This window comes from Lepidothrix coronata, unplaced genomic scaffold, assembly GCF_001604755.1.
Source record: "Lepidothrix coronata isolate B3197 unplaced genomic scaffold, Lepidothrix_coronata-1.0 Scaffold139, whole genome shotgun sequence".
Taxonomy (NCBI): domain Eukaryota; kingdom Metazoa; phylum Chordata; class Aves; order Passeriformes; family Pipridae; genus Lepidothrix; species Lepidothrix coronata.
The window spans coordinates 853,287-879,424 of record NW_016690319.1 but is presented as its reverse complement, the minus strand read 5'-3'; the positions used below and the strand labels follow the sequence as shown (position 1 = coordinate 879,424).

The window sequence follows — 26,138 nt, the reverse complement described above, 5'->3', positions numbered from 1 at the left end:
GAGAACTGTGTTGCAGAACATGCGGTGTTTGCGCTTCAGAAAGAAAGCAAAATGCAGGGGTTTAGGCAGTTTCCATTCCTCAGTTTTAGCCTAAACAAGACAGAAGAAGGTACTAGACTGTGCGAATTGGATGTCAGCAAATAGTGATATGTCAAGTACTGTTGAGGAAAAAAATGCTCCTGTAGAACGGAAAATTTTATTCAACTTTTTCCAAACAGATTTCTTTAGAGATCCTACTTTTTTTAACGTAGGAGATGACAAATTCATGCTAAATTAAAAAGAGTTTTGATCTTTTTTTTCCCCTAAAATTGCTTTCAACTGTTTTTTGTTAATTCATGAGCTTATCTTTAAAATTTACAGATCCTTTCCACACTATGCATATTCTTCCTGTGAATGAAATAACTTTCAGTATCAGAATGAATTAATATGACACTGATTCCTAAAATGAGAAGAATTATAGGAAAGAATGTATATTGTTAGTAGGTTTCAAATTGATTTAAAGGGATCTTTATTTCTGCTGAAGAGAAAACAACCATAGAGAGGCAAAAAGAGAAGGATGAGGACTTCTGCTCTACTTGTTTCGGCAACAGGCATTCTTTTTACATGGCCAGGTCCTATTTTTCTTCCTTTGACACAGCCTGCTCCATCAGGTCTGAGTGGACTCTTTCAATTAGCAAGTGTGGCCACCTACCGGGGAAAAAACAATGTAAAAATAAATCAGCAAGGTACAGAATGTACAAAAAATGGTAATATCTTGAGCACAGATAGAGAGCCATCTAGAAATACAACAAACACAAGGATAAAAATTGAAGTGCCCTATTATTACTATCTACTTTGTGCATTCCTGTATTTTGCTCTTCCTCTGTATAAATAGTTCCCTCTTCTTCTGACAGCTTTATCCTTACCCAGGTACTTCTCTCAATAAGATCAAATTCCTCCCAGATTTCTACTACATCCAGTTTTGTTCAAATCACTATTTAGCCTTTACTAGATAAAAAATTGCACCTTACAGATGAACAGATCACAAGGCAAGGCATAACCAATCATTTTATTTATTAAACTAACAACTATTTTGCAGGAGCACTCTAAACTTTAAGTAACAACAAATGTGATTGCAATAGGAAATGAACTGAACACATAAAGAATTTAAAAGAGCTTCTTTAGTTCCCAAGTGGTCACAGATGTTCTGTATTAGGAGCGTGGTACAGCCATATCTACAGCAGAAAAACACATCTGCTTTTGAAAAAGGGCACTAACATGGCCACAGCTAGATCACAGCTGATGCTAACATGATGCTTCTTGCCGGAGAAGACTAAGCTAGGTTCACACGTGCTGGAAGTTAGCTAATCATAGCACTGATGTGTACTGTCAATGACTTCGACAGCCGGAGCAGGTTGTCAGGCACCCCTAGTGCCTGGGGAGCTGGTCATCAGGGAGCAATTGCTTCCTGAGTCTCTCATCTTCCATTTATAGGTAAGGGTCCTGAGAATTCAGTTTTAATTTAGTGACCTTCATTTAAAATCCTTATCAAACAAATGTTAGAGCAGAGACTAAAATGGTAACAGCTGGTAATGTTTGTTGATTAATTATGATTGTGGTCTGTATGTTTATCTAAAATTGGTTTTGTCGTCGTAGGACTATAGAGAATGGAGCAGGATGTGATTAAATTTTGATGTTTTGCTGGGAGAAAGGGGAGAGTTTGCTAAATGTCATCTGAGAATAAAAGTCTTTGTGAGGGCTGAAGGTCTGTTAAACAGCAGTGAGACTTGTTCAGTCTTACCCATGCTGCTTTTCTGAAATAACCGGCATCTGCTTCTGAAAGGCAAATACAGTGGTTTAGATATACGAGGTCTTAACTCATTTAAGACAAACGTTAAGAGCACTCATATGGGTGATGTTGTCGCCCACCTCTGTGCTGTGTGGATGGGAGTTGCAGTTTCCTCTAGAGGAACAGTCTCAGCATACAACATTTGTGAAAGGGGCTGTAGTTTTTATTACAGTAATAAAGATTTAAAGTTTGATCAGACTTTTGACCATGTAAGACCTCATTTCAACCCTAAGAAGACTCAACCTACCTGTCTGAAACCCGATAGATTTTCAAGGACTGGTCTAAGAAATGTACTACCTCTGTGGTTGCGCCTTAATTTTTTTTTTCTTCATGACAGTTACAAGATAGCCCGAATGCAATTGATTTCCTGACTTTCTCCCAGGGGTGGGAGATGCGGGGAGATGGTGTGGGTTCTGAGGGCAATGGCGGAGCGCTGTGAGGGAGGCGGACGGTGGGCGCTGGGTGCGAGGGCGATGGCGGGGCGCTGTGAGGGGAAGGACGGTGGGCGCTGGGTGCGAGGGCGATGGCGGGGCGCTGTGAGGGGAAGGACGGTGGGCGCTGGGTGCGAGGGTGATGGCGGGGCGCTGTGAGGGGAAGGACGGTGGGCGCTGGGGGCGAGGGCGATGGCGGGGCGCTGTGAGGGGAAGGACAGTGGGCTCTCGGTGCGAGGGCGATGGCGGGGCGCTGTGAGGGGCGGCCGCGCCGCCCGCCTCGCACGAGCGCTCCCGTCGCTGCCGCCGCCGTTGCCGAGCGGGCGGGGAAGCGGCCGCCATGGAGGGGCAGCCGCCGCACTGCCCCGAGGGGGCGGACCCCGACGGGACGGACCCCGACGGGACTCCCGAGCAGCCGGACGTGAGTGCCTTCGCCGAAGGGGTCCTACTGTTGCCGCCCGCCCCTCTGCCGGGTCTCGCCCAGAAGGGGCTGGAAGAGGGGCAGTGTGTGGAACGGGCAGGCGCATCTCCGTGCGAGCCCTCTCCCCCTAAAAGTGCGCGTAGCACACACTAGTTGTGTGCATTATTACCGTGAGCTTGGTTATGCCTTTTTTTTTTTTTTTGATTGCATTGTTTAGGCTGGGAAGTTGCGTCCTGCTTATGGCACGGTTGCGAGTTGCCTCACCGAGGTGTTACCCAGGGTGAGTTGGTTTTGCACACGCTCCTTGTGAAACTTTTGTAATGATTTCCCATTAGCGAATGTGCTTTGAGACAAGCCCTGGAAAAAAAAATAATCAGTGAAGCTTTGTTGATTTTTTCTACATCTCTTCTCTTTAGAAAGTACTATTTTTTGTTTTCAGTGTTAGTTTTTGTCACGTGGGATCATAAAGAGTAGCTGACAGGATTCAAAACGCTTCTGGCAGATCTTTTTCACTTCACCTGTTTTATAAATGTCACCATGTATGCTTAGTTAGGACTGAATAGAATTATTTAGGGAGTTTTTTCCTATGGTAACACAATTGTAGTAATTATTATTAGAATTAATATGTCTTCTGATGGAGGTCCTTCTTCTTTACAAGGATGCCCCTCAGAATTGTGATTCCTACTGGCCCTTCCCCATGCCCCTGAAGAGTCAGAGGGTACTGAGACACAAACGGATCCCATAAATACAGTTCTCCCTTTAAATGATAATTTTAAAAAAATCCAGACTCTGGTTTAAATGATTTCCAAAATCGTTTCATTCATGGTGGAGTTGTTGTGAATTTGGTTCAAGGTTTCTGAAATTGATGAGTGTGACATCCACTTTTCATAAAGAACATGTGAAGTAGCAGTTACCCAAATCAAAGATGAGAAGAGTTGAAACTTAGCAACGCTGGTTTGATAAAATTTAAGCTGGGTTATGTTGACCTTAGACTCACAATATCAGCATATGCAGGAGCATATGCATGTATTATGGCCCTAAAGCATCCTCGTATTTTGTTCTTACCTCTGTGGAATCAGACTGAAATGTCTGCAGTACATTTTCTTTTCATTAATGATTTGTGAATACCTGGTGTAAAATTGTTTTTGCTTTGCCTTATATATAGCCCATTACTCCAACTACTGTGCGAAAGTTTCGAAATACAACAGATCCAGCTCCTGGTGCTAAAGTAATATTCTACGGCACAGCAGATGATCCCGACGTTGCAACTCACTTGATACATGGCATAAAGTCACGTTCCTCATTCAGTGTAAGAATGTGACTCTCTTACTTTTGTTTAAGAATGAACCCCTGAAGAGCGTTCTAAATAACAGCAGCTTATTTCTTCATAGTCAGGGATAAAGGTACATAGCTGAGTGTTTATAGTGCAGTATGTCACAGCTGTTGTGAATTACCTGAATTCTGAGATCAAATCAGAATTTATTTAGCATGATTGAAATTGGAAAACACTTGAAGTTCAGTGACTTTTATCAGTGACTTAATTTTTGTAGTGACTACTGAATTATTAATTTCTTTTTAAGATTTAAGTTAATGAACAGTCTTCTATCCATAAATTTTGCTGCTTTCTTCTTATGGGTTACAGAGATAAAAGCAGTTGAGTTCTTATCAGGAAAACTGCTGAGAACATGCTTATAGTTTGGTGTAATTATTATGTATTTTTTCTTACCTTTGGTTTGAAGCTGATTTTGTTAGCTAAAAAGTGATGGTTTGGGCATGTCAGACTATTTTGTGTATATTCTTCAGAAATTATTTTTGTAATCTGTAATCAAACAACTGAAGAGATCTTGGTGATTTTATCACATAGTTAATGTTCACATGTCTAAAAATAACAGTTGTGTTAGTAAAAATGCACTTTTATGAAGGAAGTAGGGCCTGACATTAGAGGATGTTGAGTAGGACATTTATTAGACATATCCAAAATGAAAGACAACCAGGTTTTGCTGTCCCTCCTCACAAGTTTTATGATGAATAGATTGATTTGTTTAGCCTGTACTGTCTTTGAAGACTTCGCATTATTAATCAAATATTAACTGGAGGAAGAGTTGTAACCCTAGTGAATTTGTGAAACGTGGGTTTGGATCAATTGTATTTGCTACTACTTTTTTCAGTATTTCTTTATGTAACATTCAATGAGAGTCTAATTGTAAAGCTTCTCTAGAGTCCTCGTTACTTTGATGGGCAGCCTGAAAAAGCAAATCACTTAAGTTTTGGTCATACTATAATTTGACTCTAGTTTCTAATATGTGCTAAGAAAAGAAAGGTTGCAGTCAGAAAATGTATAAATTAACAAGTGGAAAACTAGCATTAAAAAAAAAAAGTTCTGTCTCATAATAAGTATTTTATTTAGCTGGAGATTTAGCATAGCACTGATTATTAGTGGCCTTCTCTCAAGCTACAGTTTTGGTTTGCAACTTGGTGGTTAAAATCATATCAGTGTAACCATATAAGATCTCATTAAAACACTTCTGAGCAACCTTTTGTTCTTGTATATGTGTGTAGGTAGTCATACTGATGTGTGAATGATGTTATTTTGCTGGTTTTCCTGCCTCTTGTGTTGTTTGTGATGTCTTTAGGTAGCTTCGTTGATAAGTCCAATTCCTAAAACTGTTTTTCAAGAAAAGGTACAAGACATGAAAGAATCAATCTACTATAGTAGTCGTGAAGAACGTTTGGGTAGAACACATGATCAATCTTTTATGTTACCTGAGGGCTTGGATATAATTAATACTACATTTGGAAAAAAAACCATCAAAGGTAGGAAAATTTACCATTAAAATGTATTTCTTATAAATACAAGAAAATCTGCAATTTAGTATCTAGCACATGCTCTATGCTTCCAACAATTCCATTTTAACAGAAAAATTGTTATAACAGTTATTGAGAGGCCTAAAACTGTATTTTTCAGTTATAGTGAAGAAACAAGCACCCAAGAACATAAGGTAACTGGTGGGGCCTTTAGCTATGTTCCTGATCTCTGTGTATAGATTTCCCTGGAGAACTATTTAGGTAGCTGTCAACTTACTTTCCTTTTCCCAACAATTTTAATAGTCTAATGAAAGAAACTTCCTTGACCTGTCCATCTTTCCTCCATAGACTGGAGGAAATCGCATGTGTTGCCCATGAAGCTCTTTTGCAAAAGTTCATTTTGATTTCTGTGATTTTTTTTTTCCCCTAGTCCCATGTCATGTTAGATTAACTATAGACTGACTATAGATTGCCTAGAAATGTGGTAAGAACTATCATTCTTCCACAGTATTAGCAACTTCTTTAACAAGATACTGTTTAAAATTGGGAGCCAACCAAACAAAACACCCACCCCCTTATCTCCCCCAACCATACATTCATTTCCAGATATACCAGCTGGACTGCTTGTAAATCCACCAAAAACCTTTGAGGAAGTGGATAAAGAAGCCAGAGAAGGACATGATCTGTATGTTGTGTCACATGAGGCTTATGACGTGGGTAAGTTCAGAGGCTAATAAGAAACCCCATAAAAAATTCCTCTACATGTGTTCAACACATACTGTATGCTATTTTTTGAGATGTAAACTATTAATTTTACCACTGTATTAATACAATATAAGTTGTTTTTAAAAGTAATTATGTGAAAAAATATGCATCCAAGAGAGCATGATCTGTTTCTAGAACAGTATTTCACTTCATGGTGGGCGTTTTAAAGGGTGTAAGAGCTTAATGAAGGATTTGGAAGCCTGATTTCTTTTGGATGCTCTTTGAAAAGAAGAATATTTCCAATTAATTAGAAACTCATAGATGTCCTGGTTGCCTACTGAGTTTGACACTGTCTTTACCACTGAAGGCATTCTTGTCCTTAAAGCCACAGACTGTGAGCCCAGCACATTCCAGTACTTTCAGCTTTAGTTGGTCTCTTTTGTCAGGATCCAAATAGAATCTCAGAGCAACCAGACTTTCTAATGAGGAGCTCACCATCAAGCTAATTTCAAAAATTTCAGGCTGCTGGGTGGCTCTCTGGAATGCAGCCTGCAGGATCCTGCCTGTGAGTCCCTCTCACAGCCTCTGTCTCTGCCCTTCCAGGGGGCTGTGGCTCCACTGCTTCAGCCTCTGGGGGCTGTACTTGTGTGATATGATCTGTTCAGGGGCGGTTACCCTTTATTTCACAGGTCTGCACAGGAAGAGAGAGACAGACAGGACTCTAAACCACAGCATATGTATTACTTTTGCAACCACTTCTATTTTTCCCAGTTCCATCATTTCCACTTAGGCCAAAAGACTTAAATTGCTGGTCTGTAAGATTGCTATAATAATAAAGTTGCTGCTTGTGCTAGTAGTCAAGAGTTTTGTAGGTGGAGGCCAAACATGTAAGAAACTGCAATACAGATCTTTCAGTTGTAATAATGTAAATTTTATGTGGAAACAGTTATGTAGAGGTGAAATTATAGTACCGTTGTCTTACTGAGAAATTCTACTACAAGTAGTATTGGTGTAAATTGGCCAAACTTGTAATTTTATTTCCTTTCTCCCCTGTCTTTCTCAGGTGTTTTGGTTGAATTATTCATTACCTGTCTCTGTCTTCTTTGTAACTTCCATCCACAAGATCATGGAGAGACCAAGACAGAAACAGAAAGACAGAAAAAAAAGAAAAGTCAACTATGTGCCCCAGCAATAACATAAAAATTCTATGCTACCGTACAGCCAGATTAAGCCCTTATTAGAAAGCATTCAGTGAATTATATTTTTGAAAGTTCTAACCACCATTCTTTTCAAAAAGTGATTGAAAATACCTTGAAGAAACAGAATGACAGTTTTTTCTGTGACAAAGAGATGTAGCAAGAGTATATCTGAAAGTGCAGCACCTCAAAAACACTTTTTGCCTTTCTACATTTTTAAAAAACAAACAGTAAATCAAATAGAACACATCTCTGCTTAGGTACAGACATTATAAAGTGATTTGTTTGCATGACCCTCCCCACTTAGGCTGCCTGGTTTCATTTATTCTGTTGGGGTTGTCTTTAATCAGACATAAAAGAATATCCAACTATTCTACCACTGAAGTAGTTTCTGCTTTTTATTTTGCCTTTTATCTTCACTTTTGACAATGAGATTATTCCTAACTACACAATAAACATAAATTATCTTTAATTGAACATGTTTGTTATTTATTTGATTTTGTTTCTTCACTGTTTTGTCTGAAGAGTGAAGGTACTTGGTGTATTTTTCTTCCTGAGGTGTTTTATATAGGTTGATATGCTTACTACTTCTGCAGGGGAAGCAGTCGATAGGAAGTATAACTCACACTTCAATAAGTCTTTTGTATATGGAATGGAAACCCCTCGCTTTGAAGATGGGCGAAATACAGCCAAGACCTTAAAGTGGGCCTTTGATCTGGAATCGTAAGTTGCAATGAGTTAACTACTAGTGTGAATTTTTAAGAGCAAGTCTTCATTTTTGAAGAAATTGTAGATCTCACAATCTCATACTTAGCTGTATTGAACTCTACAGAAAATGCAAGGTGTGATTTCAGAACTGTTGATCCAAATCACTTCTACCACAGTATAACACCACTTGGCAGGTCTCAAGCATTATGTAAAGTCCTTTGATTTTAAATAGGAAAATTTTTCGATTACTGAGTTTGTGTTTGTCTTGCAGAGGAGTTGCTGTTCCCTTTAAACATATAATAACATTTTAAAATATTATTGAAAAATTCTTGAATATTTTTAAACAAATATGTGTAGGAGTTATTTTCATAATTTGCAGGAAGAGAGCAGCTAACCTTGTATTGAAACGAAGTGATGATTTCAAGGAAAAATTTCAACCTCAGCTTGGAAAAGCCCTTGATCCGTAAGTAAGCAAAGATACCTTCCAAGAACAAATTTATACTAAACAAATTACAAGCACTGTAAGACATTCCCCTCTGTCCCGTCTTTTGCAGTTAGAAAGGTTTGAAAGAACTGAAATATCTGGGATTTGACCATTTTGCTTACTCTGACACTATTTCTGGTAATCTTTGATACATCACCTATAATCTCATTTTATTACTACCTTGGAAAAGGACAGTGGAACTAAATTTTGTTATTATTCAGCAGCACATATCAATCTCAGTTGAATCATTAGAATGCTTCATAAACCACAGGCGATCTGGAACAGCTTTGTAATTTTACAGAGGAATGTTTATGGAGTGCCACAGAAGTCCTAAGGCACAGTGTGGTCAGGATGCAGGCATGCTACAAACCTAGGGCTCCTGAGTGTGTACAAAGTCTGTATGCTCTAGATTTCTACGAAATTGTGTCTGAACACAATCGTTGACTTCGGTAGCAGATTTTAATTTTAAACTCAAGATCCCAGGCTTAAGTTAGTCTGGAGAACTGTAAGGAATGAACACAAATATGAGACAGTTTCTCGTCTCCCCTTCACTGTGTCCCAGCTTACTGTGAGACAGACCTGAAGCTTGAGCAACATGAGGCAGTATGATCAGTCAGGGATGGGTTGCAGTGCAAGCTCAAACCCAGCACTAGTATTACAAGAGAGATACAAACTAATGTAATCTTATTTAGTGCACTTTACACCATCCGCATCCTATGTGTGGTATGAAAATGATAAAAGAAAAATACACATAATAGTTTTTAGATTACAGTGCTTCCATCTCTGTGTGGGTTTTTTGTTTGTTTGTTTTGTGCTTTAGAACAGTGCACTGATTATCATTTCAATTTTGATGGAGATTTTTGATTAATGTATCAGTTTTAATTATTAAACATAAAATTAACGTTGCATCTTTTTGAAATTAAAAAATAAACAAACAGTTCTTTAATGTCACCAACAACATCTTCAATTTCTGGTAAATAATAGTGGACCAGGTTTTCCAGATGTATATTGAGTTGGTTGCTGGTTTTGGTAGACATAAAATTGCATGTCGAAAAGCAGAGATGTGATTCAGTTTTTCCACTTTAGCCAAAAGTAGTTTATTCAGAGACATTTCAGTTGGCGATCTTATCCTAAACATTCCTATTATTTGGCTATGTTATAAGGACTTTTCTTGCGCATTTCTATCAGTGTCTTAGGAAAAAAAAATAGCATAGAATATTTTTCCCTTTAATGAGCATAAATGTCCAAAAGGTTGATGTTTACACTTGACTGTGTTATATTACAAACAGCAAATGTTCTAATTAGCTTTATAAAGGGATGCTTTTCTGGAATGGTAACTTTGAAACAAAGTACTGATAAAAAATTTCAGATGTATCACATGTATTTTTGTGGGTTATCCTTAATTATATAACGTAACTTTTTTAATAGTAGCAGAGGTTTTATTTTGGCTATTAACTGTGTGACAATTAACAAAGAAATGTCCTTATTGACAGCATGGCAGAAACTATGAATGTTCCCCCAGGTCATACATTTGGATTGGTAGTCCCTCCAGATGAATATGGTAAGTTTAAAGGCAGAATAAAATCTTATCTTGTTGATGAGATATGCTGAAGTAAGTGCTGTTGGTTGTGTAGTATATAGTTTTCCTATCTATCTTAGAGGCAAGGTACAAAAATTTATGGATAGTAAATCTTTGGAGGGAAAATTTGAGAATTGAAGCTGCTAGTGGGGAAAAAATAAATGTCACAAATAAAGAAACTTTAGGTTTTGAATTATCATGTTGAGGGTTTTTTTACTCTTTTAAAGCCTTTGTATCTGAAGGTAACAAAATGGGAAACAGCAGAAAACTGTGACAAATTAAGATGACTACTTAAATCAATGATGCATCTTTCTTCTCAATGATTTTTTCAGCACTTCTTGAAAAAGAGTAAAAATAACAAGCAATAAATAATAATAAGTTTTTGAAGGTTGCAGGGAGATGGAAATCAAAGTAAAAATAAAAAACTATGAATTTTCATTATGACAAAGTTTTGAAAGCTTGTCAACTCCAATAGTCAGTGTTGGGATTGATGTTGTTTTAACATTGTGTTTAATAACTAGGGAATACAGTCGATAATTAGGAAGCAAAAAATGTAAGTGGCTCAAAGTTATTAAATTAGTCACAACCAGAGAAAGCTTGTTCAAAGAGTGCATAAGCTTTTATACATTTATTATTATGTAGTGTAATAAAGTTAAATATTTTAAATGTGTAGGTATAATTGTCCTATAAGAGCAGAAGGAACTGAACAAAAGAATTTACTATTAACAAGTGGAAAATGATGTACATACGTTACTGTTAGAAGGGGATTATATGAGCTACTCATGTTTGTTACTGGACTCTGAATGAACTTCTTGCACTCTAGAGAGTGACTTCGGTGTCTTGGAGATTTGGATTAAGATTGTAGCTCAGTGTGCCAAAGTGTTTAAAAATATTAATAAAGTTAGGATACATAGAAAATGGGAAAAGTAACATAAAAATAGTACATTTTCTTTCTAGAAACCAGTGATATATAATTATCTGAAATCTGACATTGGGTCTCGTAAGTATCTGGAACATGACAGACTGGAAGTGGTAGATTAATAATATATGTTCTTTTATTTCTCAATTATCTGGACATTGAGCAACTCCTACTGCTGTCAGAAGCTTTTGGAAGCAGTGGACAGATTCATGAAGCTACATTATGATGTTTCAAAATTTTTGATATTAACTGTGTGAGTAGAGAAATCATTATACGGACCATTGATCTTGTAATGAAATGGCTGTATCAGATGTTCAGCAGTGCTGAAAATCAGCCTCTTGAAACTTAAATTCTCCTTTTCCTTAAAAATGCAAGCTTTTTTTATTTTTTATGTCTGTTTCCTGTATATGCACAACTAATTGAGGAACTGTTCATCTTTACAGGACTTTACGATCTTCTTCATGCCCGTGTCCCATGTGAGTTCCTCCGTGGTAAGAACAGAGAAAAAGCTATCCTGATTGCAGTTCGGCAAAGTTTGAAGAAAGCTAACTATGAGAATTTTGATGTGTTGCTAAAAGCATTCAGACATTACGATAAGGTTAGTGCTCTGAAAAAGTATAAATGTAATGTGTGACATTAGTGCTCCTGTGCTATGGAGATAGAGCCATGAAGAAGCATAAGCATAGCAAGGTAAATATAGGTGAAGAATATAAAGACAAGGTAACTTCATAGTTATTGTGTGTTTAATCTACCGTGACATGCTGTTGAATTAAACACAATAGTATTTGGAGCATTTCACAATAGCATTTGAAAAATCCACTTTAGAGCGAGCAAGGAACGTGTGAGCAGGAGTAATCTTAGCAATTTTTACACATCAAAATTTGGCATTTCTCCTTCAAGGAGAAGGAGTTTGAAGGGATTATGTTCATATTTTCTTCCAAGCTGTACTTTTTGACTGAGTTGCCAGGCATCAGAATTTCAGATCTTTTTTTTTTTTCTCTCTAGACAAAAAAATATGATTGACATTTCATATGTAGCATTAATTGTAATGTATACAAAGTGATTGGAATGATTGCTGTCTTACTTTCAAAGGCATCTTGGCTTTTCCCCAACATTTATGATTAGATTGTTACCTTGTCACAATACCCTGTCACACTTTTACTCTCAAATCACTATATTATTAAAGTTGAAAATTACTTTTTGACACTTTTATATTCAGATTTCTAATTTCTAAATTACTTAGGGTTTATTTCTCTACTCAGCAATGTTACTGTTCTTGGAATGGTGTGTCTGGTGCTATTTGTGTGTATATATCTCTGTGAACACATGTATGTGTTTCTTTTGGCAGAGTCATTTTATAATGGCAGTTATAGAATCATAGAATTTAACAACTGTTTTATTTTATTTATAATAGAATGGTGATGGAATGATAGACAAGGACAACCTAAGAAAGTCCTGTTTTCAGCTTAATCTGAATCTAGATGATGAGCTCCTGGATTCCTTATTTGACTGCTGTGATTTGGATAAAGATGGTCTGATTAATTATCTGGAGTTTGCAAACTTTCTGAACTGGAAAGACAAAACAGCTATTAAAGAGTTTGAAGAAAAAATAATTGCTAAAGGTAGATGCCTTAAACTTGTGGGGATGATCTTGTTCTTGGAACAGCTATTGAGGGGACATTGTGTTGTAAGCTAAGTGCTCCCTTATAAGGGTAGGATTTAGAGAGTGCATTTACCTTGCTCACTATCAGCAGAACCTCAGGTACAGATGCATTTCAGAACCCTGAAGTTCTTTGTTGCATGTTGAGATTGTCACTGGGAAGTTTCCTTAATACTATAGATTAGGAGAAAGTAAAACATCTCTTTGAATCATTAGCAGAAATGCAGATGAATTATGTTACCTACTTTATAGTTCTTCAAGCAGTGTTTTTTACCTCTTAGTCTACAATGTGTTGATAGTATATCCTGGCCGTACCATAACTTCTGTTTACAGGGAAAAAATTAGGTGCCTGTCTTGTTCCTGAAGACACACAGAGAAAAGATGAGCCACAGCCAAAGCAGGAAGATCTCATGTTAAAAGAACCGGAAAGCTCAGAAAAGACACCAAAAACGCCTACAAAACCAACAGACCGTGTATTTACAAGTTATCAAACAACGTCTTCTCAGTATAATGCTGTAGTAGGTGGTCTCCCACTGTCCTGTAAGTACACTGGGCTGTGCTGCTCGCTTCTGGGCATTCCTTAAGACAAAATCAGGAGCAAAGTTTAAAAGTGTTGCTATAGGTTCTACTAAGGTACAATAATGAATTAATTTATCTAAACTAAGTTTGTTTAAGGTTGTGACTTGGAAGTTGGAATGGTTATTCCATTCAAAACATGAAAGTTAATCTAGATGTCTTTGAGAAATTATGCTAGTAATTCCAGGAAAACCATATCTTCTTGGAAACACCTCATATACTTTCAGCAGGAAATACTGGATAAGTAACAGAATATTACTTCAAGATTCCCTGTTTTCATGCTCCATGATGTAGCTGAAGCCAAGATTTCTAAAAATGCGAAAAAAGATATAAAGAAGAAAAGTACATGACTTGTTATTGAACCTGTGTGAGACGAAGCGTCACATTTCTTCTTATTTCATGCAAAATGTTTTATCCTCCCTGGCACTATCTTTACATACAGGCTTTTCCATGATGCCTGTTGTTTGATTTCTGCAGGTTATCCAATGTGTGGTATTCCAACTATTCGTTCAGATATTCCTGCTCCTCGAATTCGTCGCCTCAGTGACACAACTAATTATGGTGACCAGGGCACTAGTTTTGCATTATTGTTCCCTTCTGTCTTCGGTCAAAATGGAGTGCATGAAAGAGAGCTTTTAAAAAAGAGACCAAAGGCAGAGGTATAGTGAATTTCTTCAGTATATTCTTTCAAGATAATTGTTCCTCTAGCCATATGGGAGTGGAAAGTCATGCTATCAAATACACAAGTTGTAAAATTCATTGTTGCGAGATTACCATCTTTCTTTACATCCATTTAACGATCTGAAATATATGTACTCTTCACATTCTAAATTATTCATAAAGACGGTAGATATTAATTTTATTGAGATCCAAAATATTCAATTTCTGAGCAAGGTCTCAAGCAACCTAGTTTAATGGCAAAGTTTGCCCTGCTTTAATTGTGTTGTTGGATGGATGGTCTCCAGAGATCTCTTCCAACCAAAGTTATTTTATATTCCATGAGATGTCTTAAAAGTCCTAGAAGAAAATTTTTACCGGTGTATAAAACTAATTTCTATCACAGAGAGGTGTTCAGTGTAAAATTTTACCCAAAGTGCCTCCCCTCGAACAAACTTGGCAGGTTTTGCTAATGGCAAATTTGGGAAACTACTTGTATATATCTTTTAGGTGCTCTGCTGAGTCACATTCAGAGGCTCAGTTCTGCAAAGGACTTGTACAGTGACAGAAGATATTGGGAGTCACGCAGCGATGCTGTGCTGTCTCATGTTTCTGAAGAGGAAGATAGGACATGAGACTGTAGGGAATTTTCTTTCTAATATCTCTGCAGGCTGCTACCTCTCTGTTTTCTCACAGACCAGAATTTATCTCACATAAATACTAAAACAAATTTACTGCTTCTTCTTCAATATTGTTTACTCTTTTGCTTTTACATTTGTATGCAATTTATAGTGAAAAAATATAAAGAGATAACTTCATTAGCTGAAGTACAATTTATGAGACAATTGCAATGAAATGTGAAATTCCAATCTAAATGAGAAAAGAAGCCTTGGCAACCTGTCCCTCTACTACTCATTATATTAAATATTCAGTCACGCTTGGAAGCGGATCTGGGATTTGAATATGTATTTTACAGAACAGAATGTTGCTAGTTACTGGCTGGATGTGAAAGGTGTGATACCATGTTCTATACATATCCATAAAATGCCTTGTCAAAATGTTGTGTACATGAACCATTTTATAGTCTAACTCTGTAAGAGGAAATGCATGCATGCAGCATATAGCTAACAGTAAATAGAATTCATGCTTGATTAAGAAGCCAACTACATCTTTCAAGGACTAGATAGAGCTCTTCTTTGAAGCTATAACACATCCTGAGATATCATACTCCATTGTAGACTATACTGACTATACAGAATTCAGTGCAGAACCACCTCTGAGTCTGTTAAATCACCCTATGTTCATGAAGTGGACTGTTTGGCATTTTATCATTACTATTTTTTAATTAACGTTTTCAAAATATCATAGTTAATGTAGTTATTTTATGATAATGATATTATTATTAGATGAAAGCCCAGAGTAATGTAATACTACCAGTTTTTGTATAGACCTGTAGAAATGAATGTGAATTCTGACTATAAAACAGTTTCCTGAGGTGACTCATCATGTTACAAAAGAACAAAATACTTCTTGGGCTTGCTGTTTTTTTCCACTGGAACCCAGTCTGTTAAAGACAATAGAAGTTATGTAATTGAGTAATAGTGTGTGATTTATATTCAGCATGATCATGTTGACAATAGGTGAGGGTCAGTTTAACCCTCTCTGCACACATGACAGTCCATGGTTTGGTCAGTGATGATTTTATGGCAGTTGGTGAGTCAGGACAGAGCTGTTTGTTAATATGGTGAAGCCAAGTTATGGGAGCATGTAGTCCTTTATTGTCCCTGCAGTGTTCCTGTGATGGAATTTTGCTTTTAGTTTAACTTTTAAATGTCACTAGCTCATTGAAGATGTTGGATCAAATCTGATTTGTTTTACTCATGGGTAGTATTATTGATTTAACTGAAATGGCACCTCTGCTTAAAGAAACAAAATTCAGTCCCTGTTTTCCTCCTGCAATTTCGGCTGGCATAAACTCATAGATTTACTGGCTAAGATGAAGCTGAAGATTTGCTGTACTGGGGATCAGGCCTGTATTTATACAAAAGACAGCTTTAGAGAAAGATGATCAACTTTATCAAAGCATCCATAAAAATAACACATGCATACACACATTTATGATACAGTTGAAGCCAAACGTTTGCTAATACTAACAGAAGCACAAGTCATATCAATATTCTTCTAAAGTAACCTTCCTCTAATGAGTCAACAGGTCATGTAGGCATGTAGCAGGAAGCATTCAAGTGAGAAAATATAGAAAACCTCCTGTTTTGATGAATTTACACTTTGGTGTAAAATTATAGCAAGGCCCAAAGTTGATGTGAACCATTTTATTTTAATCACTTCACCTGCTTATCTATTCCAGCTGATGATCTTGTGTATAGTATTCTTGCTGTGAAATGCAGATGATATGTAATCTGATTTGTGTTGATAACTGCAAACAACAAAAACAGTGGATAAACAGATCTTGACTTAGGGCTTTTAAAAAACATTTATTTTTACCCGAGTCTTCTGTGTTTGATTTTTTCCAATGTTGAAATAGTGTACCAATATTATTTTATTAATTACAGACAATTTTGTGTAGTTTTCATCACAATAAGATTTGGATTTACTTAAATAGGAACTTCTTTGGTTAAGGATGCAGAATGTGATCTGTAGTTTTTATTTAAGAGTGGGAAAATATTCTTTGGCAAATAGGCATCACTAATATATGTAAAAGCCAGACTCAATATAGTTTAACAAAATGCTGACCAGAATCACGTTAATTGTGTATTTTGTATTATTTTTGTAGATTGCACAAATTCTCCACAACATTGGCATGGACGTTTCAGGTGAAAGGTTAGAAGAAATATGGAAGCAAGTGTGTACAAAACATGAGATAAGAGAACTTTGTGATTGTGAAGAAAGTATGTGGAATATACTGCACATAATAACATGAATCACATGCAAAAACCCATTGCTGATTCCAGTCTCTGGGCATTGCATTTATTTAAATTGACATAATTCTGATGCTGAATACAATAAATCTTTTCAGTAATGTATGTTTATTGGACTGGAATTCTCTGTGTATTGTCTTTCTGAATAGTGGGTTCATCACGTATATATGGAGCATCATGTTCATAGGAACTGATATACATAGTAATAAAAGAGGATACAGCATGTTTGTAAATCGAATATTTATGTTATATTCCAACTCGCATTTTTTAATTTATTTTTTCTCTTATGAAGAAGACAGTTTTTAAAGTACTAAAGATAAATGTTTCAGATATTCAAGACCTCTTAAAGATTACTGTAATAGAATGACATTTTGCCTTACTTCTAATATTCCATAATTATTGTCAACAGAGATCTGGTTGTGGCAAAATATTTGACATGTTTAAAAATTCATGTGAGAAAGTGCTTTACAGTAAAATAGTAAGGAAACTACATAGCCACGGTGCAGGATCTAAAGTGTTGTCATCAAAGAGACTCCATAAAACCCAATGGGTTAAGAAGTGCAAAAATAAATGCTCAGCTGTGTGGCAGAGGGCTCATATCCTCTATGCAAGCTTATGGCTATTAGTAGTAATCAGCTTTCACAAACAAGAAAAAAGAATGAATATTTAGAGGTGTTTGTGCTAAAATCTGCAACTGTGAATTGGAATGTTCACTCTTCACCTACAGTACTGAACTTGGTATAAAACAAATGGAAGTTGTTCATTATTAACAGAGAAATGTTATTTCTAGACTTTCAAAGTAATATAAAAGAAAGATCCTTGCCCAGTGTAATCTTATCACATAGGATTTCAGGAAGGATATAACTTTGTCACCTATTGATGCTTTAAATACCTTAGTAAGATTTGGAGAACGTTGCCAGCCAAGTTACTGAGTTCTACAATGAAAGTAAAGGTTCTGATACCTTAAATACTAGAAATGCACATGTACTGCCAGTGTACTTAAAATTTCATTGTAACCTTTTCCTCACATGATTATTAAGCTTCTTTTTTTGGCCATGTTCTAGGAGCTTGTCATTTACTAGCTTGTACGTGAAATCTGCAATCTGCAAGCTAGACCCTTTTCTACTTTATTATTGTGGCATTAATAGTAGCTGTCTTACATCAAATAGATAGAATTTGCTTTCTGGTATCACCAAGGAGCAGGTGGTGGAAATGCTGCTTGATGAAGACAGTCTCTTTCCTTCTGTGAATGTTTTTCTGTGCTGCTGTAGCCTTGCCTTCCCATCCTTCTGGAACTCTCTGCATGCAGCTGGAAGCATGCAAGAAGCAGACTGTAACTATCCCAAGTGGACAAATGACAGAAAGATAAATGTATGGTGAATTTCAATTGAATTTATTATGTCAGGATTTTACTACCTCCAGTGAAATTCTTTAAAACTTCTCTACTGCTCATATAATATGGGAGGGAAGAATTCTTTGCCTTTGTTGCAGCAGACTTCCAAAAGCATTAGACGGAATTACTTTAAAAAACATATATGTATTTTTCTCCTTCAATAGAAAATTTTATATGAAAGAATTAAACTCACTTCAGGGAAAAAATAAATTAAAAAAAAAATTACCAGATTTGTGTGTGTTTGTGTGTATGTATATTTATGTATATATATAAGACTTTTTGTGTTTGTTCAGCCGTTTGAAATTCTGTGTAACCTGTCTTTTGAATCTAGTGTAGATACCCACTTGCATTCCTCTACTTTCAGTGGAATCTTTTCCTGTGTCAATTAAATGCTATTAACGTTGTTCTTGGGCAGTCTTCTAAATAATAAATAAATAAAGAAGACTGATAAATCAAGGTTTAGTTTTTTGCCGGTGTATTTCTAACCACAGACTAAAGATTTCCTTTCAAGTTGAGGTTTGAAATTAACTAACTTTCAGTCATTACCTCTCTGAAGCTTTAAAGGACTAATTACAGAGCAGAGCCATAAATTCTGCTTGTTAGGTGCTTTTTTTTATCACAATATTCATAGGAAGCCCCTGAAAGACTTAATCACTGTGACAGAGACAGTTACTTCTCTGGAGTTTCCCAATCCTTTTGTTTTCTTTAGTTAAATGCTTTGTGTACACAGAGCCTTCATGCAGACTTTTGTATTCCATTTATGTTTGACATCCCAACATGTGAATTCAATGACATGTTTATAGGATTTAGAGCTTCAGCTTGTGTCCTCTGATTTTTATGGTTCCTTCAAGATATTTCAATTGACAGAAAATAAAAGGTTTGCTTTCTTCTATATTGCAGCGTGATTCTAGGTATGGAGTTGATTATGACAGAACAGCACACTACCTTGCATTAACCTGTGGGCTGTATCCAAGGCAAAGTTTTCCAGGAAGAACTGGGAAAACAACCTTCACTATGACTCAAAAACCATGTGTTCTAAGAGCAAATGTACACATTTAGTGCTTGAGAGAATTTTTTCTGTTAATGGTTATATTAAAAAATCACAGCAATTGTAAATGTGTTGACTGAGACATTGTGGACAAAACTAGTACACAGCAAATTATAAGAAAGGTAAATGTTAAAAATCAGTGAGTTCTAGACGTTTTGGGTCAAATTTTCTTTATGGAATTTTTATAAAAATAGGCACTGGATAAAAGACACAGCACATTCAGATACTTGTGCACTATTTCTTCCTAATCTCTGTTTCACTGCACTGATTACTCCAAAGAATAATGTAATTAATAATGATGCATTTTTATTTGGTTCTGTCAAATGAACAAAGTTCATTTTAGAGCAGAGATATTGGTTTCCAAGGACAGAGCAGGGAGATCTTCCTATCTACAGAGGTAGAGGCCAGTGTTTGCGTCTCCCCAAAAGTCATGATGAGGAAACTGACTTTAAATACCTGAAAACACCTGTAAAAGATAAGGTTGAGGATTTGAATGTGCAAAATTACCTTTTATTCATTCTGTATTTCTGGCTCTTAATCTTTAGAATTTGAATATTAGCATATATTGTCATATATTAGAATGTGAATATGAGCCTACAGCTAATATGACTTATTTGTCAGTAACTTGGGCTAAGTAAAGCTGATGTTGGACTCAATTATTCTGTTATTATTACTATTGTCTGATGGAAAAATTCATCTGTGCAATGATTTGTGTTCGAGATGCTGGAAGATTCAGCCTACTGTCTTCCATTGCCTTGATATTATTGCTAGATTACTTAAATATATTTGTCTTAAAAAGATTCAGCCTTTTTTTTTTTTCTCCTGAATATCAAGAATTACTGGTTTTCAGTGATCTACCTTATCAAGTAAATTTCCTGTTCCTGGAACTCATTCCTAGAAGTGAATGGCCAGTTTTGGTTGGTTGCTTGGTTTAGTTTTTAAACAACTGTATATAATCATTTGGATGCTAAATAGAATGCTAATAACCTTTTATGCTGAGAAGAGTATGTCAAATAGATGTTTAAGCAAAAAAGGAGGTACTGTGGAAAAGTTTCCAGGAAGACGACCTAAGTCTTTGTTTTGCCCACAGGTATGAGCTGGTATGCTGGTTTTGGAATGACTTATACAGCCTAAGTAGTTGATGTTTGCCATTGGGATGTATTTCATTGGACATTGGTTATTTACATTTGACGGTCTATCACGGGGCACCATCCGCCTGCGAGGCTTCAGCCTCTGTGCCTTCACTCTGTGTCCAGAGTGCTGTTCTAGCAGATGGCTAAAGGTTTAGGCATGCCAGAGAAACACTAGGTGCTGAATGGTTAAGTGTTCCAATTGGATCTATATTTCTTTACTACTCTTTAATACTATATTAATTTTGAAGATGGCAACATAGATTATGCAAACCTGTAGGAAAGATTTTGACATCTTTGACCAGGATTAATCTGCAAGGAGAAAGGTAGTTAAAACAGTTGTCACTGTGCTCTGATTTGCCAAGACAGGCGCTTGTTGATTTATGCCAGGTGTGTGCAGCCTCTCTGAGGCCTGGAGTAGGTAGAGAACGTGTCCATCCTGGGTCCACGTTCCTTCTTCCAAGTGTGGAAATTTATATTTCTGGGGACACAGGTATGTGCAGCTGTGTTCTGAGATTATACCCTAGGAGATGATGTGTTAAATTCTGTAATACCTGAGGACTAAATATTTGATGTATTCTGTATGTTTCAAAGCTCACTCATTCCAGTGCCTACATGTAAATGAAAATGGCAAAATCAAGACCTAATCTGAAAAAAAAGAGGGCTAGAGTACCACAGAGGAGGTTTTATTCATGTGGCTTTTGTCAAGTCTCTCTTCCTCTAGTAATAGGGATCATATGGTCTGCATCTTAAAAAAAATAATAATCCTGTGTGTGGTGTATATTCACTAGATAAGGTGCTACCTCACAATCAGCTCAAAAGCAGACAGAGTATCTTAAGAACACATGCTTCTAGAAATAGCTTTTCTGTAAGCCTTGAAATTTTTTGCAGATTCTAGAAAGTGTCAAGTATTTATTTGAATCTGGGGTGGAACAGAGGCCTGAAATAAAAGCAGAAGCATTTTCAAATGGTACCAGTTAATCATGGGGTGATTTTTTCCCCCCCAGTAGTTTTCAACAGATTATAAAGACAGAATACAAAATCCTCTATGACTGCTTTACTAAAAGTGTGTTCCCCAAGGAAGTGACAAGGCTGAATGCATAAAAAAATTTAGGGCTTTTGCTTGTGAGCAATGAATATAACATAAGAATGTAAAGAGTATCTCTACAGGGCAGCCCAAAGGTTCTATCTAGTCCAGTGTGCCATCTGACAGTGGTCAAAAACATGTTTATGGAGTTTTGATGTTTCTTCTGGGCAATCTTCCAGTGTTTCAACCACTTGAACTTCAAGTGGTTGAAAAGAAGGAAGGACTTTTTTGAAAAGCATGTATTTTTCTTACATTCAGTGATCTTAAACACATTTCTTCTCATGAGAAATGCGCCCAGTGCACCCTTGAAACTTTATGATACTCTAGCCTCTGCAACATCGTTTGGCAAGGAGTTCAATAGCTTTAGCAATACACTGAACAGAAAAATAGCTTAGCTATTGCCTGCACAGGAATTATTCCAAAGTGTTCTTTTGGCATGTTACTTTTCCCTGAGGTTTTTCTGATCCTGCAGCACATTTTCTGAGATACAGTGAACATGGATTTAAAAGTGGCAGACAGGAGCTTTCTCTGCACTATCAGTTTATTTCCCTCAATAGGGAAATTATTAGAAAGGACTGCTGTATTTCACATGTAGAGTCAGGGGTAGTTTCAAAAGTGTTCAAAGCTATACAATTATATTATACTGAGTCAGAAAGGCACTGCTGAGTGCAGCAACCATGGAATACATAGTACTATACTTAATGCAAACCTAGTCCCCCATGACCTGCTTTGCTTTTATAAATACACTGAGTCAAGTGGATTTGATTCCAGTTTGCATGTTCCTGTGAGAGCAGAATTTGGTTGTTTGGTTCAGTTTATACAGCTGAACAGTCTACATATTTTCTTTCATAAAATGTTTTGGAGGTGTTGGATGGATGATGAAGCTTAAGATTAAACTGGTTTTGCTTTAATAAACACTCTGTTTTGATGCCACCATGGTAGATGTAGCAAGGTAAATTGTTAAGGTGATAGTGAGAGATATTTATTATACTGAGATGTAATCCTTTCTTTGCATAAATTCAACAAAGGGCTCTAGCTACCCCTTACATCTATAATAGGCCGAGATTAGTGCACAAGCTCATGCTAACCCTGTGAAAATAAAGATCAAATTCAGTCTGTTAGCTTTCTTAAATGCCATGTCTCTTGACCTAGGGCCAAAGCTAATGCTATCTGCCAGTGTTGTTTCTGTTGTTTGGTCACAGCGGGAATGTAGATTAATGCTACCTCTGTGTTTATTGGTCTTCTTATTTTAGTGGATTTATATAGGTAACAAAACATCACTTGTACAATGATTCACTCAAAGTATAGTCCTGCTGAAAGCCAGATGTCAGTGGATTCCAGACTTCTGATCTCTCAATAAGAATCTATTTAAATCCTTATTTGTACCATCTTTACAATGGAAAGCAGTACCAAAAAATCTGACGAAAATAAACCAAGCTAGTGATCAATTACCTCATTTGAACTGGGTTAAATTACAGTTAAAATAGTAACATGATGCATGGGGTTGTAGAGCTGGTTTTGGTTTTCTTTTTTTTTTTTTTAGTTCCAAGTCCACTTTTGTCCTTATTCTACAGACAGGGAAACAAAGACTCATATTACCATTTTATTTTGGACAAGTGTTAAAGGCATTTTTAGCTGTGCAGCCATCTACTGAAAACAGTAGGCAACTGCTCTCTGTGTACATGCAGGCACATAATTGTCTGTCTTGGACCTGGTTTTCTCTTCTAATCTGATCACACGGGTGGTTACATAAGCCAGGTAACCCTTGTTAAACCACCAGTAAAGCCTTAATAAATCATCATCAATATTTAATACATCCTTGCTTAAGAGAGTTCACAGTTCACCTCTCAGGTTGCTTTGAAGTGAAACCTAGTGTAGTACCAGAGAGATAAGATTGAGATCAAAAGCTTAGATACCCTGATAAGTATTTATCACTTGAATAATAGCTGTAGTTTCTTAAAAATTGTTTGGTTGGGTTGGTTTTGTTGTTGTTGTTTTGCTATTTTTTATTGCTGGAAACAATAGCGGTAGCCTGAGCAGTAGCCTGTCACAGAAAATGCTAGTACTTTGTTACTGACTCATTTTTTGCATCATTTCCCACCATTTATTGTGTTTGTCAGCTTTTCTGTTCAGACAATTTACTTAGGGCCAGTAAGATTGACATAGTAGGAACACACAGCCTAATAGTGTTTGCAGGTGGTCAGAGATGTGCTAACAATGTTCCAGTGTCATGATTATTTGTCTTACTATTTGAGAACAAAAAGAACTGAGAGACTATTGAACAAAATTCTGCATAACAAACATTTGTTCATAAAAGTAGCCATGGTTCAGATGAGTGATGATTGTTTCCCTTTCCACTGTGTCTTCACTGAAGAATTAGGGAAACAGAGTGCTATCCTGGAAAGAGCTTTGAATGAATTGAAGATCTTTTGATACTGGGGCTTGAAAGATGTCAAATGTCATGTCAAATTCTCCCTCTGGTTAACAAGTAACAGAGTTGGTGGGGAAAAGGACTCTTTTTGGAATAAAAGAAAAAGAAACTAATGTTTTGTATGCTGTTACACAGTTTCTGTGGCTTATTTCCTTTTTAAGTGCAAAAAAAACAAACAGAAAAAAAGGAGCTAGGGAAATAGTGTCTTGTTTTTTTCTTTATTCTACTGAAGAAAGAAGAAAAATAGGAGAAAGTGGGGAAGTTAGAAATGAGTAATATAGGAAAAGACACAATTTTTCTTTTTGAAGAGAAGAAAAACTTGCATCAAAAGGACTTTGTTTTTCTTTGATAAGAAGAATAAAAGTCCAAAGAGACTTTTCAGTCAACTCCATCCATTTCTGCCAAAGAGGCTACCTGAAAGAAAGCTGGGATTCCCTAGAGAGAAATGACTAAGAGGGCATTGACCCTTTCTTGATATATAGCAAAGTGTTTGTGAGAAAAATGTATTGTACTTGTCTATAGAGCAGAAGTTATTCTGCACTATTAAAAGATGTTTTGAAACATTGAGAGGAAAGGTGTGTATTGGATTGTACGACAGCAGTGTGCCAGCACAGTGTGTCCCTGGCTCCCCAGACTGTGAAATATGCAGCACCTTTTATGGAAAGACTCTTATACAGGGTGATTGTTCCATATATCATAATTGTTTCATATCTAGCTAACCTTCTTAGGACTGTAAGTTCAATTATAACTTCCTGCAGTGAAACAGCAGAGTTTAGAAGTGTCTAGAGGCTATGGATGGGTTATTGCATGTATAACAGTGAAATAAGTTTAACCAGTAACTTTAGCTACTCAGCATCTCTTAAACTGAAAAAGTCCAGAATTTCTGCATAGTCTTTTTTAAATAGAAAGTGTTCATTTCTAACACAGAAGGTACAGGAGACATTCAGACAGTGTTTTATTATCCCAAGAAGTGTGGGAGGAAACATTCCCTGTTGAGTAAATTCCCTGTTGACGGAAATGAGTGAAGGAGCAAAATGAGTAGAGGCAAAGAAATTCCTTCAGAATGTGTTTTTCTTTACCCCACTTATTAAACCACATAAGAATTTTCCATAGAGGGAGATTCTTTCTGTTAGTTTCCTAATTAGTTAAAAAAAAGCAAGTGAAAACAATAAAGTGATGACTTTCTCCTTATTCCATCATTACTCTTTTTCTTGTTATGTTGAAGAAATTCTGACAGGACTCACAATATAATATATATCACTCACTCTAATCTAAAACAATTTATACTGCTGATTCTTTATTTTGGATGACTACAGAAATATAATAATAAATCACTGTTCTTCCCTAAGTTGTTAATCATGTAATAGAAATACACTATTTTATTATTCTCTTTAATTTCCTTGGAAAGTGTAGAAATATCAATAATTAACACTTTATTGAATGACTGTTGGTAGAGTGATGTAGAAAATATGCTTGTCTAAATATTTTTTAGTATTTCATGCAAGTGGGAGGATGTTTTGTATTGCTTCAAATCCATTTTCCTGTCAGAATTGAAAGCTGCAATCCGCTTTGCATTTCTGACAAGAAACCCATTTGTTTGAACTTCTAGATGTCATTCACAACCTTAATTCCAGGATTCCAAGTTAGTAATGATAGTCTGGAATTGTGAGTCATGATAAAACCATGTAAAATGGTTTTATCCGGCATTTAAGAATATGTTTCATTTTAAATATAAATATGATGATTGAGATATGTATTTCTGATATAGGATTGTTGATGTTACTAAGCGCAGAAGTCTTTCTACTTAACTTATCGAAGCACCAGTTTTCCTTAAGTTTCTTCACCTTAAACAGAAGGAAAGATGTACACTTATGTGGCAGTTTAGTTTCTCAAATATTTTTCTCACTATTCAAGGATTAAGGAAAGATTTAGAACCTCTTTAAGTTAGGCACGAGGTGAATTTTTGGGTCCGTTCAGCCTGGAGAAGAGAAGGCTCCAGGGACACCTCAGAGCAGCCTTCTAGTACCTAAAGGGGTCCTACAAGAGAGCTGGAGAGGGACTTTTTACAAGCGCATGGAATCAAAGGACAAAGGGTAATAGCTTTAAACTGAAAGAGAGCAGGTTTAGATTAGATATTACAAAGA

The 26,138-nt window shown here is 36.4% G+C and overlaps 1 protein-coding gene and 1 long non-coding RNA gene across 4 annotated transcripts; one reads left to right on the top strand and one right to left on the bottom strand.

Annotated features, from left to right (window-relative positions):
* Positions 1–491: 491 nt before the first annotated feature.
* On the bottom strand, positions 492–2,524 carry LOC108503456. 2 transcript variants are annotated; one of them, XR_001876838.1, is made up of 4 exons: positions 2,076–2,524; positions 1,909–1,982; positions 1,781–1,815; positions 492–687 (listed from the first exon to the last, which is right to left on the bottom strand). It is a non-coding gene; the product is annotated as an uncharacterized LOC108503456 (long non-coding RNA). The 2 variants fall into 2 exon arrangements; XR_001876837.1 differs by having other exon boundaries at positions 1,909–2,524.
* Positions 2,525–2,575: 51 nt separating this feature from the next.
* EFHB (EF-hand domain family member B) lies at positions 2,576–18,616 on the top strand. Of its 2 annotated transcripts, none has more exons than XM_017827404.1 (13): positions 2,576–2,680; positions 2,898–2,960; positions 3,846–3,989; positions 5,314–5,494; positions 6,092–6,202; positions 7,983–8,109; positions 8,474–8,557; positions 10,072–10,139; positions 11,520–11,674; positions 12,491–12,698; positions 13,082–13,276; positions 13,790–13,971; positions 16,761–18,616. In XM_017827404.1, the coding sequence occupies exons 1-13, from the start codon at positions 2,600–2,602 to the stop codon at positions 16,905–16,907; spliced, it is 1,746 nt and encodes a 581-aa protein (XP_017682893.1). In that variant the 5' UTR covers positions 2,576–2,599; the 3' UTR covers positions 16,908–18,616. The 2 variants fall into 2 exon arrangements, with proteins under 2 accessions (XP_017682893.1, XP_017682892.1); XM_017827403.1 differs by having other exon boundaries at positions 13,070–13,276; positions 16,761–18,615.
* The last annotated feature ends 7,522 nt before the right edge of the window (positions 18,617–26,138 follow it).

Bases quoted from the DNA above. Each gene is read 5' to 3' on its own strand.
- EFHB (XM_017827403.1), top strand. From the start codon at position 2,600: ATGGAGGGGCAGCCGCCGCACTGCCCCGAGGGGGCGGACCCCGACGGG. The intron at 11,675-12,490 runs GTTAGTGCTCTG...TATTTATAATAG, and splicing joins CATTCAGACATTACGATAAG to AATGGTGATGGAATGATAGA. The intron at 13,277-13,789 runs GTAAGTACACTG...TGATTTCTGCAG, and splicing joins AGGTGGTCTCCCACTGTCCT to GTTATCCAATGTGTGGTATT.